At 39.1% G+C, this 15,036-nt stretch overlaps 1 protein-coding gene across 2 annotated transcripts in view; it reads left to right on the plus strand.

Moving 5' to 3' along the window:
- Window positions 1-15,036, plus strand: part of LOC122795620 (CD109 antigen-like) — a 647,366-nt gene that overhangs the window by 609,539 nt on the left and 22,791 nt on the right. For both annotated transcript variants that reach the window (XM_044063888.1, XM_044063895.1), the window contains one exon: window positions 4,526-4,628. In XM_044063888.1, coding sequence (XP_043919823.1) covers window positions 4,526-4,628 — 103 coding nt within the window. The remainder of the gene's footprint in view (window positions 1-4,525; window positions 4,629-15,036) is intronic.

Below are 15,036 nucleotides of genomic sequence, written 5' to 3' on the forward strand. Positions count from 1 at the left end.
AACCAGGTATGCCTACAACCCTCCATGTAGAGGAAGACCCCACCCATATACTCTCAACTGAAAATATATGTATCATAATGCAAGGTCAGTGCAACTCTGTAAAACTTCGATTTATTTAGAAACCTTTTCAGTTTTTGTAAAGTTTAGCAAATGCCTCAATTTTGAAAAATGGATTTACAAACCAGCCATCAGCAGATCAGGGTAATATCATGCCATTTATTAGTATGTTTTAGAGAAATGCAGTTTATGTAAAGATATGTTTGCAATATAAATTTATTTAAACAATATTTAAATGTAAAGTACTATGTGAAAAGATTTGAATCAGAAACTGTATTGTGTATGCTTTATTAATTTAAGAGTCCTCTATTCTATGTCCAACTGAAGAAAATGTGAAAAGTTTTATTTATTTGTTATTTATTTCCATTTGTTTACTGGGAAAAATACTGGGCAAACAACCTCTTTTCAGCAGAGGCTTGTAGGATATAGCAACAGTAATACATCTATAACATACAGAATAATTATGTAACATTTAGCAGCATTACATACAATGTTACAATGAATAAAGCAGATAGTTATGAAAGAAACAAGTATATTTTGCAGAGTAACTTGGTGAAATGTTGGGACCTGCTAGAGCAAGTCCTAAGCTATGTCAACTGAATGGCTGAAAGAATAGACTTATATATACTAATTCTTGGAATATTCCCTTTTCTGTGAGGTATGGTGATCTTGGAGTTGGGATATATAAGTGCCCAGGGGGGTGGGAGAGTTTTAAGGAGAACAATTTTTGAAATTCGCTATTCTCTTGTATTTTAGGACTTTTTCTTTTTTTACAGCTTTAAAGCATTCTGCATTTTGAGTGCTGAGATTTTAGTAGGAAGCCATTTTGTAGCAACATTATTAGCATTGGATGCAGTTAAGTACTAGTACATTAGGTCAGATGTAATTATATGCATTTTGTCATTTGAAAAATAGAAGACAAAAAAAAAAATAAGGGAGAAGTGGAAGTTACTGACGTGTTATGTATACATAGGTGAGAGAATTAAGAAAAGTTTAACCTTGGGATTAGCAAGGGCATAGCCAGGAGTCAAGCAGGAGTGGCTTAAAATTATCTTTGAAGATATATGCATTGTTGTGAAGTCTGAGTGGAAGGGGAATTGAGTTCCAGAAATTTGAGATACAATTGGTGTAAAGAGCATTCCCTACTTTATTGTAAGTTTTGTGAATTGAGAGGAGGAGTTTGCCTCTAGAGCGGGAACCTCCATTGGTATAGCAGAGTTGTATATTGCTTAGGGCAGGACATTTTTGAGTGTGAAACTAATCTGTGTGCAAACTGAAGGTGAGAGTAGGTGAGGAGGTAAACTAGCTCAAGTTGATTTAGGTGTCTGAGGGCAATATGATGAGGTCTCTGAATTCATGAGTATGCTAGAAATCACACATGATCTTCGTGTACTAGATCTGATTAATATTAATACAACAGTCTCCTTTTCTGTCCCATTGCATCCCACTGTGGATGCAAGGTGAGGTATACTAATGTTTTGTTGTAATCAGCATGTAGCCTAAGTTGGCGTGTGTCTAGGGAATTGTTGACAGTAATTGGGATCCTTCAAACTACAAAAAAAAAAAGTAAACAGGAAATGGACGGTGCAGTGGTAGTGTTGTCACCTCACAGCAGGAGGTTCTCTGGTTCGATTCTCAGCTGGGATGTCTTCTGTGTGGAATCTGCATGTCCTCCCTGCATTCGTATGGGTTTCCTCTGGATGCTCCATTTCCCTCCCATGTTGCAAAGACATGCATCTGGAGTGTTTCTCCCTGGGCCTCCACTTATAATTGGCTTTGTTCCAAGTCGGACTTTCCTGGTTAACAAATGTTAAATAAAAATAAAATGTGAACTAACTTCAAGATTGCAGTATCTTGGAGTATTCCCTTTTTCTGTGCTATACAAATCAATCATAGTGTTAACGTACAGAAACAGAAGGGGTGTTGGGGCCATCCCCCCAGGTTGTGGATGAAGACGCTTGCAAAAATGTTTAACAAAGTATTATAGCAATTTTGGAATACACTGTTCGATCTTCTTCAGGACTTGCATTAAAGCATCTTACATTTCTGATATGAAGCCATCATAAGAGACATCCTGGGGCTTCTTCATATTGAAACCCTAAAACACTGGGTTCAAAATGCATACATGGCAGGACTTGCTGTGTTGAGAAAAGAGCAATTTAAAGGCACTGGATCCCATGATTGGAATGTTGGTGATTTAGCATAACAAGATGAATCTGACTTGATGACTACCTTATAGTGGGTAAATGGCACTCACCACAGATATCAGACTGAAAAATCCTTGCATCAGCATGTATTTTGTTTCAAGAATGTGTTAATCAGGCAAAAGTACATTGTATTACAACCAGTTATTTAAAATTCTGTCCCTAGAATCCTTTATACATTGAAGCAGTAAAACTCCACAAATCATTAATAAAACACTGTTAACAAATGTAGTAGTTTGATATTTGAAATGAGCAAAGTAATAAGAAATGAGAAGTATTTCACAGTGACTCTATTTTTGACTCCTGTGTATCGCTAGAAGATATTTATCTGCTTTTCAAGCAACCATTGCATAGAATAAAAATGCTCTAAGCTAGATAGCAGGGCTACTTATAAGAGGGTAGGTAGTATCAGAGACTCATAAACTTAGTGTGCATATGCATAAGTTATACACTGTGGTTAATGTGCCTCCTGCCATCATGTGATTCCCAGACATGACCTCTCTTAATGACAGATGATTTATAAAAGGCTGTCTTTTTCTCTGCATTGCATACAGGTCTGCATTGTACACAGTGCTGTACTATGTGCAGTGGTGCTGCAGACTCAATCTATATGTGGCCCTCCATCCTGCCTAAGGGCGGTGAATAATTTTATGAAGTTCTGCATGAAATAACAGGGGAGTTATAAGGTTATTTCCATAATAAGACAATGTGGGTATCTAGTACTGGTGATCCCCCCCCCCCCATCATTATATGGGGGTGCAGACAGTTTTGACATGACAGCAGGTTTACCTGTACTACAAGGAATTGCACTGGTGATCAGTGCAGTAACAAGCACTACCCCATCTTTAGCCACATGGTTCTAGCCCCATATATTATCATGTTGGGACAAACCCATGCACAGCTAGTGTAGTAAGTGTGAATTTTAAATGATCAGAAGGGGGCATTTGCATGTATATTTTTTGTGTGGGTTACTATGGCTACACAATGGGGTAAAACCATGAATAATGGTTTACCTCACTATTTATCCCTCTTTAAGAAATACACAGTGCTTGGGTATGTAATTCTACTGCTTGCCATCTCTACTTCAAGGTACACTGTTCATGAATTGCACCTGTAGTTCTATGACAGACTATGTGTCTTAGCTTCTCTTTGGGTTTTAAACAGCCAAATAGTTATTCTTTGCATACTTCAGCTTTCAGATTAATTCTACTAATTATGCATGGCTTTGACTTGAAAGCCTTTTGGTGCATGATAGTTGCGTTATGTTCACTTGATTGTAACTTGTACTAAATCCATGCAAGTGATGTGATGAGTTAAAGTATCATCAACCCTTCAGTATAGGTATTGAAAATGCTTAGAAAGTACATTTATTTATTTATTCTCTGATTACCCACTTAATCCATTTCAGGATCTCAGTGGAGCTGGAGTCTATCTATGCCTCAGTGCGCCTACATACTGTGATACATTAAAAGTCTTATAGTCAGCTCGGTGCCATATGAACTCCTGATGGGTGATCTTTGCTTAGCTTTTCATGCTATGAATGTTCCACACTCATCAAGCTCCTTCTCCGAGCTCCTTCTCCGAAAACGAACCAGTGGTAATGCAAATATTTACCCTAGAGACCTAAACCTGTAATACCTCATCAACATCACATGACATAATAGGTACCCATCTCAGCATATTGTCTGTTTGTGATATAGGCTGCCATAGCATGTAAAGCAGAGTACTGATGTGGCAACCTTTCAAACCAATCTGAATGACTATATAAGTGATTGCAAATTTTCCCCAAGGATATATGAGGAGGATTTTCTTAATGGGGGCATTGTTAGCCTCCAATCAGTACTGGGTGATATGCCCAACTTTCCTGATGGTCTCCTTGGCTTTAAGGGCGGAAAAAACTCAGGAACCTGTGGACTCATTAGGTACAAGGCATAGAAACTAACCCTGATCAGTCTCTCAGCTAACTATAAATTACAAAACTATGAGTAAGTTTTCTTAAACTTTCATTTGTGTCATTTGAAGGACAAACTCTGGCTTGATTTCTGAGAGTCCTTAAACAAAAACACCAGACTATTTAAAATATGTTTTATAGAATATCAGTGTTTTGAGTTTCATGCTAACATTAACCACTTCATTTAGAGAAAATGTTGAACTGTGAGCTTACTGTAAATTAAATAGAGCATCTTATTTTTTAATCATTTGTATACTGCTTTCTATCTTTTTCCAAATATCTGACAAATGCAAATTGTTATTTCTTTCCACAGATAAACACAACAGATATCTGTGTCAGTATTCCAGCTGTCAGGCAGTCCAATGTAGCAAATGCCCAGGATGCATACATATCAGTTTATGACTATTATGACCCAAGTAAGTGCTGAACTATGTTTTATTTGCTTACCACTTGAATACAACTGTTTGTTATCATAAAGTTCCAGGAAGAGCAGTTCCCTTTAAAATATTGGTTATGCATGAATTTGCAAAAACAGAATTATTGTCTTTAAAAACGTATATTCTTTGACAGCAGTAGGTGGAGAAAACCATCAGAGAAAATAAGATTGCTTTCTTTCCATTGTCTGCTCATTTTAATATGGGAAAGTTACACAGAACATAATAGCCTTTCAAGAAACACATGTACACTGCAGATGTATCAACATGCCACATGACGAATACATTCGTTTTTTGGGAAAAACTGACATTTCTGATTAAATGAAGGTAAATACAATTCTTTATTCTTCTCAGATGAGGACTAGTGTAAGAAGCATGTCCACGGGTGGCATACTTTAATACATTTATAGCAAAAAATGCAGGAAAGGGTAACAAATGTAAACTGTAAGCAAAATAACAACAAACAAACAGGGAATAGTCCAAAGAGCAATCCAAAACACTTTATTCATGGCAGCACAAGAAAAAAACTGTTGGTTAAGTTCTTTCATCACAAAGTGACATCATCAGAACCAAGAACAGTAAACAGGATATCCTTTTAGGTATAAAAAGGTGCCAAGCAAGTGCTAAACCCCTCCTCAAATTAAAGAGAAAGCATCGACAAAACTACTGATGCAACATTGTAAGAAAATGCAGTCAGAAAAATGCAAAATGTAAAATATCACAATAATAAAATGTAGTTTTAATGAATATTAGCTCTTCTTTTGAGCTCACTGGAAATAGAAATAGTGTCATTCAAACCCAGGAAACTGCATGCATCAAAGTGTAAGTGCCAAAATATTTCCATCTGCAGTAAAAAATTCTGACAGTCACCAGGAAAAAACACTAATCTTGACTTGCTCTAAAATCAATAATTTAAACTGTCTAAAACCAGCACACCACCCAACCTGGCTAGCCAGGGCACTTTTGCAATCATTTTTCCTAAAACTGTAGTCATGCTGGTAAATGCCTTTATTAAGGGAATTGACAGTCTTACCAATATAAAAAGTTATGCAAGAGTCACACAGAGCAAGATAAACAACCTTTTCAGAATCACAGTTAAACTTGCCCCCATGGCAAACAGTAGTCAACCTGGACAGCCATGTGTAACCCAAGGATAAACAAATAAAGAGACATTGATTGCAGTGTCCACATTTCCTAGTGGTGGGTGGGCTGTCCCCCCCAGCCATGCAGGTGGCCAAGTTAATATTGCTTCTAGCAAGGGTACTGGAAAAAAAATACAAGCATAAAAAATAAAACTTCAAGCACCAGGAAGCCATATGTACTTATTCTGCTACAACTGCATTTCTAGAACCTGCTATGAATATACAAGTAGCACAAACTGAAGAATGAGCAGGACTTGTATTGTCACAAAGACATAACAGTAGGTGAGCCACAAGGGGCAATACTTGGGCCTCTGCTCCTCTTAGTACTCACCAATAATATGCACACAACAACAAACCATACTACCATGATACAGTATGCAGATGACTCCACAATCATCTGCACTGTACGCACCCTATCACAACTACAAGAAGTTCCCCAAAAATCCTTCACAGACATTGAATCTTTCCTAGACAAATACCAGCTCATCCTAAATTCCAATAAAACCAGACTAATGCTGTTTCATAACAACTACCACAAAATAAACGCCCTTACCCAAGACTTTAAAATCATCTCCTCCAGTCATACCCTAATTGAACCCATCCCAGAAACTAAGCTACTAGGTGTCATCAAAGATGATAAGTTAAAATTCGACAAACACATATCACATACCATCAAAAAGACCTACATCATATTAGGTTCCCTTTATAGAATAAAGCCTTACTTGACCAACACTTCCAGGCAAGCAATTGCCAGGACCCACCTTCTATCCACCTTACTCTACGCCTCTCCCATACTCACAAACATTAAGAAAACCAACTTAACAAGCTTGACTCATGCTACCACAAGATAGCCAGATTTGCCGCCAATCTGCCCTACAGAACCCATTATTGTCTTGCTCTGAAATAACTCAAATGGCTAGAACTTCTTAACTACCTGACCATAAACCAACTTTCCCTAACCCACACCATAGTTCACCACCCTGACAAATTCCCAGCCTTGCAGAACCCAGTTCGAATTCACCACAACATCAGGGCCCTAAGATCTTCTGATAAACTACTGCTAACAGTTACAAAATCCATCGGCAACTTTGGAGACTCTCTATATTATAATAATATCGGCAAAATATGGAACTCTACCTCTCCGTACATACTAAACACATCCAGCCCAACTCAGTTCAAAAACTGGCTAAAGAGCCACTTAAATGACAACTGAATATGTTCCTGCTCCTCACCAGGCTGAATCTACTTCTCCTCCTCATATTCTCCCACACCACTCCTCACTCAACTTCATCTCCATAGTAAATAAGCCTTGGACAAACTAATCGTAACTTGTCCTTCCACAAAATAATTGTAACTCTTCAAATTTTAGTTGACAAAAAATTCCTATGTGGCAATTCCACTCGATACAATGCTAAATTCTATGATTTGTATAACTTTGCTGTCTCTGTTAACTTTTGTATTGTGTTACTATGTGCCCTTATGAGATTTAATGTGGAGCTTTTTTTCTCTTTGTATTGTGCTAATATGTGTAATTATGAGATTTAATGTGGAGCTTTTCTCCCCGGGCCTCTGCTGAAAATGGGCAACTAGCCCAGTTGAACTTCCCTGGTAAACAAATGTTACATAAATAGATAAATAAATCAAGTTAGAAATCTGTTTACTGCAAAATAAAACGGAAGAGATGGAGAAAGTAATAATTTGCACTTAGATCTGACTGAGAACCTGAACCAGATGACCTCCACTCATCTCACAGAACATCTTTTTGTAGCTGAAACTATCACATCCATTGTCTGATAACAAACATAGCCCATTGGGCTCTGAAACTACTAATTCTACCAGAGAGCCCACAAGGGCATATCATATTCTAATTGCTCAGTTATGATGACTGTTAAAAGAAAGCAGATCCTTTACCTTAGATAATAAACAGTTAAAGCCAGTACATAACTTTGTCCCTGTTTCATCTGACAAGCACAGATCTTTTAATGAGGTTAAAGGTCTTTACTATGAAAAACAAAGCCACCCATACTTTAAACTCTCATCACTGTTGAAATAAAAAAAGAGGCATTACAGTCCCAACATTTGCAGTGCCAGGAAAAATACTTAAATTATTTAAGGGGAAGTACTGAGTCTGAGTAGTTATATAGAGCTTGAACTAACAAAAGGGTCAGAATGTGGGACCACCAGTCAGCAACTGTGTTATGGTCTAAGTCTAAGTGAATAGTACTGGCAACAGATACTTTTTGGACTGCAAGTGAAGAACCCCATCATTACTGACAACCTGAAACTGCAGACAGTGGAGAATGCTTCTAGGAAAAAAAAGAAAACTGATTAAATAGCTGCTTCATTGGATACCCTAAAAGTTATCACTTGCCTAGCTGAAGGATACAGTTCAATGAAAGCATTTTTTGAAGACGGCGAACAGCCGTAAGATCAGAAAATGGTAAGAAATAAAACACACAAAAGTGGCAGAGTAAAAGACTGAAAGCTTGAACATTAAAATTGAAGATAATTTATTGTCATTTATTTAATGGAGCTTTGCAAATGTGGTTAGCAAGAGAAGTATTGTGTTGCAGTAGTAAATCATTTGCAAGTGAGTTTGGCACAGCTTTGCATGGTGGGGAGTTAAAGGTAACCCATTAACAGAATTTTTCAGACTCACACAGTTTCTAAGTGGAAAGTGAAAGATTCATACCCAGGACTACAGACCAAAGATTATTAGTAGTTCATTCCCTAAATCCATGTGCTAAACTGTGAAGTGTGCTTGTCATCCTAGAATCATGTCTGAATACTCTCGACTACTTCCATCTCAAAGCTTCTTATTGCCTTGGATTTGTGTTATATAAAAATAAAGTGGTGAGAGCTCCCAGTTTGGTGTTTTTCTCCAATACAAGTCTATCCTTCTTGCCTAATAATAATAATAATAATAATAATAATAATAATAATAAAAGACCAGGCAGAAAAGAAGTTACTCACAATCTGTAACCAATGTTGCTTATTACAGAAAATTACTTACTGTAGGAAAACAGTTGTGTCTTTCGGCTTATCCCGGTTAGGGGTCGCCACAGCGGAACTCAGGTCTGCTAATGTTTTGGTAGAGGACTTTTACGTGCCGAGTTACCAGCCCTGATGCACAACCTTCAACGAAGGCACGGCTATTCACGTATGCCTCCACACATAAGATGCTCTAGCTGAGAATCGAATGGGACAACGTCTTGCTGTGAGGCGACAATGCTACCGCAGCACCACTACCGCATGTAACTAATTCAAATGTGTGGGGGAAATATTAACTTTAGTGCATTCTGTGAATTAGTACAGGTGTTACGAATATCCTATCAGACTTGCTCTCTTTTTAGAGTTAGTATGGTGTTATCTGTTTTGCTAAGGTACATGTAAAGTTGTTAAAAACTGGTTGAGTAAAATAAGAGTAAATGTTATGTGCTTGCCAGAATAAAAAGCTGACACAGGTTTTTCTGGAATACTCAAAGAATTTTGGAAAAGAACATGCATTTAGGGCTTAAACAAAAAAAGCTAAGACAGGAGTGATGTCATGTGCAAAGGACACTCTGAAAAGGGCATTACCTGATTCACATGTAAACACAGAGATCAGGTATCTTTGGGTTAAGTTTAGCATACAAAGAGGGACAACTGTAGTAGCTTTATGGGAATAAAATGAAGACCTTTGGCTTTCAAAATATTTTTGGTACTTTAGAAGGGGTAAGCATACAATGTATATCAATTTGTTTAGCAGGCTATTTCAGAACTATAGAGATCTTAGTCAAGGAGAGGTTAATTCCCTCACTGGATATCATACATGTGGTGACTAATGGTAAGTAATCAGGCCAAGGAAAACATGAGAAAAACATAAAGATGGAGGGTCCAGCACTCATCAGAGGAAAAATTTACCTTTAAATCCCCTAGAAACAAATCAGTTCTTAAACTCAAATGCTAGCTGGTGTGGGGGTTACTGACACAGAAAGTGAAAAGTTCCTTCATGGATGTGACCTACAAACTAATTCTGCAGCTGTGTGCCTAGAAATGGACAGACAGAATCAATGAAATTCTAAACCCTTTGAGACTTGATCCAATAATTCTTTCTGAGCTGTGCAGAGGAACAACAAAAATGGAGCATAATTTTATAGGTTCATAGGAGGTTACTAGGCTAATGGTCCAAAGGCCTTTACAAGCCTAACTGTATAAAACCCTGTGTACCTTAACTGAGCATATTGAGGCAGTCACTGTTATCAGAGTGACTCTATGATCCGCACCGACTACCCCTGTCCATGAGTGACATAGGTGCCACCCCCAGGGTGAATTTACTGTCACCCATCCAATTGTCAAGGTTGCACTTAAATAGGGTATTAAGGAGCTCTCTTTCATGTGAAGTGGGTACTTATTCCATGGGAGTGGCAATCTTTGGGAGATATATCTGTCTCTCCAACATGTTCTGTTAATGTCACAGGCTAGGCTGAGTGAGTGACTCTTGCCCCATTTGATTTGCGGATATGCAACATTTCCAGTAGGGCAGAGTCAGTTACTGCTCTGCAGGCCAGGCACAGGTCGCCTGTCAGCAGCCTGTATGATATAGAGTACAGTGACAGGGCTTTCAGTCTTTTCATGTAAGGCATGTTTTGGAGGCCATGAATTCTCTTGGTTAGAAACTTCTGGGGTCTCACCAGTTGTTGCAGGTGTCTGGTGAGATACATACAGAAAGGAGCATTGTACTCAATTAGTTGTCTGATAAGGGTCGAGTACAGTGGAGTTAAAACCTTCTTAGTCTTGGATGTAATGCCCTTATTTAGGAGATACACAATGTAGAAGGCTTTCCTTACCACTATGGATACATAGTGATTGAAATTTAGAATGCTATCAACCTGTGTTCCCAAGTCTCACACCACTGGGTTAAAGCTTAGAGGGGTGCTATCTATATCATAATTTATAGGAGCTACTACATTGCCAAAGGGGATAATAAGATATTTTTTGCATTTAGCTTTAGTCCATGACTTTGGCACCAATCATTTTGTCTGAGTCAGCCCCCTCTATAATATGTTTACAATGTTGGGGGACTCAATGATTGCGCCCAGTTTGCAGTCATAACAACATGTTGTTATTAATAACAACATATTGAGAAGTTTCTCTGCAAACATTTGGTGGGATACCTTTAAGATGAACCTAGGAAAGCCAATGTCAATGGGCAAAAGTCCAGTTTTTGTAGGGAGCTGTACACCAAGAAGCACACCTAAAGGGAGAGGAGACTTTAATAGTTAAGGTTTTTAAACTAACTAAATTCAAAGGCACAATAAAGTTAAGGGAGTACAAAACCTCTGTGTGACAGAGCATTGGACTGTATTTAGGTCATAGGTACTGGAAAATAAGCCAGGGAGAAACAAATGCTAATACATTTACACAATGAAGGCAGAAGACAACCATCCCAGTGTTTATGGCTTGTCAGCATTTCCAGAAATATTATCAATCTCTATATGAAGAAGTGTAACCCACAGGAAAAGCTTGACATGAAAAAGTAACCTTCTTCCTTGAGAAGTATAAAATCCAAAAATTTCAATCCAATGAAGTGAAAGCCATGAGAGTCCCTATAACAACCCAAGATGTATGTATACCAATTAGGAGAACCTGTGAAGGGGGAAGTCATAGAGCTGCACAAGTTAAATGTGGAGATGTACCACCTCTTAGAACTTCAGATGTCAAATCCCCTTACCTGATTGTTGTTTCTTCCAGCAAGTCCAGGCAGTAAATCCTTCTTTTGAGACTTCTATTATCACTGCTGTTCTCAAACCAAAGTAAGCTCTTGCACACAGGCCAATATGCCTGTTAATTTACACTTGAAAATGTATGCCAGAATTCTTACAGAAAGAATGAACCTACATCTTCTGACCATTATGAGCAGGAACCAAACAATTGTCATTCATGGCAGGTCCTGTAACAATAATTTCCATTCTCTTGGTAATTACATGCAGAGGGTAAGCCATATTTTTAAGACTACAATAACAATTATGATAGGTTTTGAAAAGACTATTTATTCTCTCAGATGGCAGTTTTTGGGAGGTTATGGTCATGATGGAATATGCAGTACCTTTAATTTCAGCCATTAAAGGAGTCCTAAATAACTGAAGCCTTTCATTTCCTTTTCCTCTATAAAAATGTAAATGTTAGGCTGCGCATTGCCCGCAGGTCTCTTTCTTCTGACATCTGATCCCTTGAACTGTACCTTACGTGGGATGCAGGCATTGCACTGCAAGACAGGGAATTGTTATGGCTAGGCTTGTATAGGCCCTAGTACCAACCTATGAACCTATGCTGGTCCCTGTATTTCAGTAGTGAAGCTCATACTCTTGAATGGCATTTTATATGAAACACAAATGGGGAAGAGGTGCATGGCATGTAGCAACTATCCTAAAGGTGTCTTTGGGTTGGTGTGAACCTGGATGGTAAATGTTTTCAAAGTCTGTCATAATGCAACAGGTTCTGAGCCTTATTCATGGTGACCTCCCTATGTAGGCCATCTTGGAAGCAAAGGTGTTGCAGGGATATTCTTTATGGAGACTGAATTGGTTCCCTGAAGCTATACCTGCATCACCTGAATTTGGGATATAGTATTGTATTCACTTTTATAACATTAAATAAGCTGTATGGTATTCTGATTGCTAATATCTGAAGGCTGTGCTTGGGATTGGGATTTCCTGCAATAGAAGGCAAAGAGTAAAAAGTTACATGAGTCAGATTGGGAAAACTAAGGAATTATGTGCTTATTGGAACTTCCCAAAGTGGAGGAGGAGAAGTAGATGTAGCTTTCTTTTAAAACCTTTTGGAAAAGTAGAGAATTCCCAAGTATTTATACTGGAAGCACCTAAATATGAGGCACACAGTCCTAACCTCTGTATTCAAAGATTGTGTACATTTATCCTTTTTCTTTTTAATTCATCTGACAGGGGGTCACACATAGCTCAAATCCTCACTGATGGTATAGGGACTGATAAGCGGGGATATCTTGCAAACTGGTAGTGATTCCTTTTTCATGATGTCCGTACTAACCCCAGCAAATTCCCCAAAAAGGTAATAACTAATTTTGAAAAACTCATAGGTTCATAGGTTGGTACTAGGCTATCGGCCCTAGGGCCTATAAATGCCTAGCCATAACAATTCCCTGGATATTTCTTCCCACAAAATTTACATCTCTGGACTCCTGTCTAGCAGGGTGACTGACATGATCCCCGGGGTGAATTTCCTATCACCCATGCAATCATCAAGGTTACTTTTGAAGAGGGCCAAGGAGGCACTCTGCTTGACATGTATGGGCAGTCTATTCCAGAGTATGGGGAGTCTCTGGGTCAGGAACCTATCCCTCCAGCATGCTTTGTTCATTATGATTACAAGGTTTAGATCCCTGGAGTGTGTGGCTCTGAGGGATTGGGATTTCTTTAAGTGGAGCATGTCCAATGGCTCAGGGTTTGACATGGCCTTGTATGTTAAGCAGAGATCACCTCTGAGTAGACGATATGCCACAGAGTATAGCTGGAGTTTTTTTAGACGGTCAGCATATGGCATCTGCTTTAGGCCTGTGATTCTTTTAGTGAGGTATTTCTGTGGCCTTTCCAGCTGTTGCAGATGTCTTGTGAGGTACATACCAAACGGGGCATTATACTCTATAATGGGTCTAATGAGGGATGAGTACAGTGGGACAATGACCTCCTTTTTTCTGGATGAAAAGCCCTTAGTGATGAGGTGTGCCACATAGAAGGATTTCCTGACTGTTGTGGAGATGCGGTTATCGAAAGTGAGACCACTGTCCACCTGTGTCCATAAGTCTCTCATCACACTTTTGATGTTTAGTGTACTGCCACCTATGTGGTAATTCATGGGTACATGTTATTTTTTCCAAAGGGGATAACTATACATTTCTTGGCATTAAGATTGAGCCCATGGCTCTGGCACCAGGCATCTGTTTCTGTAAGGCCCTTTTGTAAAATATTCACATCATTTGGAGATTCAATAATGGCTCCCAGTTTGCAGTCATCTGCATACTTTGTTAGCCAGAGTCCCTTAGTGTTGGCCTGTACTTCAGAGAAGTAGATGCCAAACAAGAGTGGTCCCAGGACTGAACCCTGAGGTACTTCACTTGTCATTTGTCTGGAGCTGGATTTGGAGTCGGCTACTTTTACAGTCTGGGTTCTGTCAGTAAGCCAGTTGGCAACCCATCGAGTGACATAGGGATTTATGCCCAGCTTAGTAAGTTTATCCATGATTCCAGAGTGGGAGGTGGTATTGAAGGCCTTGGCGAGGTCCAGATAGGCTGTGTGGACCGCCTTACCCTCGTCCACAGCTCTGGAGACTGATTCAAAGAAGTCAATCAGATTCAGGAGACAAGATCGGTCCTTCACAAACCCAAACTGGGTGGGGTCCAGTGTTTGAAGGTTGCCAATGTCTTTGTTTATAAGTTCCATGATAGTGCGTTCCATGCCCTTGCAGATCAGGCTTGTCGGACTGATGGGACGGTAGTTCCCGGGATCCAAGGCGGATCCACCCCTTGTGGAGTGGGATAACTATAGCTGTGCACCACTCAGTGGGCACGAAGCCTGAGGTGAGGCTATGATTAAACATGACACTTAGGTGAGGTGCCAGTTCATTTTGTAGTTCATGTAGTACACAGCCTGGAATGTCATCTTGTCCTATGGATGCTGTATGCTTAACTTTGGAGAGTGCGGTTTCTACCTGTCTGGCTGTGATTACTGGAATTTGGCAATCTTTTGGTATTGAGATAGGCCCTTTAGGGGGGTGAGAGGGGGGTGAAGTTGGCACTAAATTAATCTTCCAGGATATTGGTAATATCCTTAGGATCAGTATATTTAATGCCATTCTGTTGTAGCTCAGAGCAGATCTGAGCATTGCTATTTATATTCTTGACATAACTATAGAATGCCTTGTGGTCGTCTTTGGAATCTTTGGCAATTTTATTTTCGTAACTAGCTTTTGAGAATTTTATGAGGGATCTCAACTTCTTACTGAGGCTGGTGAGGGAGATTTTTGCATCCTGGGATTTTCCTCTTTTCTGCAACAGTTTTTTCCTTCTGTTGTATAGTTTGTTTATAGCAGGGGACCATCAGATTGGCTTCCTTTCTTTTGGAGAAGAGCATCTTGGTTCTATTTGGGATGGCACGATTCATGCAGGAGTGGATGTGCTCGTACAGTGCTTTAGTGTAGGATTCTACAGTTGAACCTTCAGATCCTGTCTGCAT

Source organism: Protopterus annectens, chromosome 1.part0 (assembly GCF_019279795.1).
Source record: "Protopterus annectens isolate FY-2018-M chromosome 1.part0, PAN1.0, whole genome shotgun sequence".
Lineage (NCBI taxonomy): Eukaryota > Metazoa > Chordata > Ceratodontiformes > Protopteridae > Protopterus > Protopterus annectens.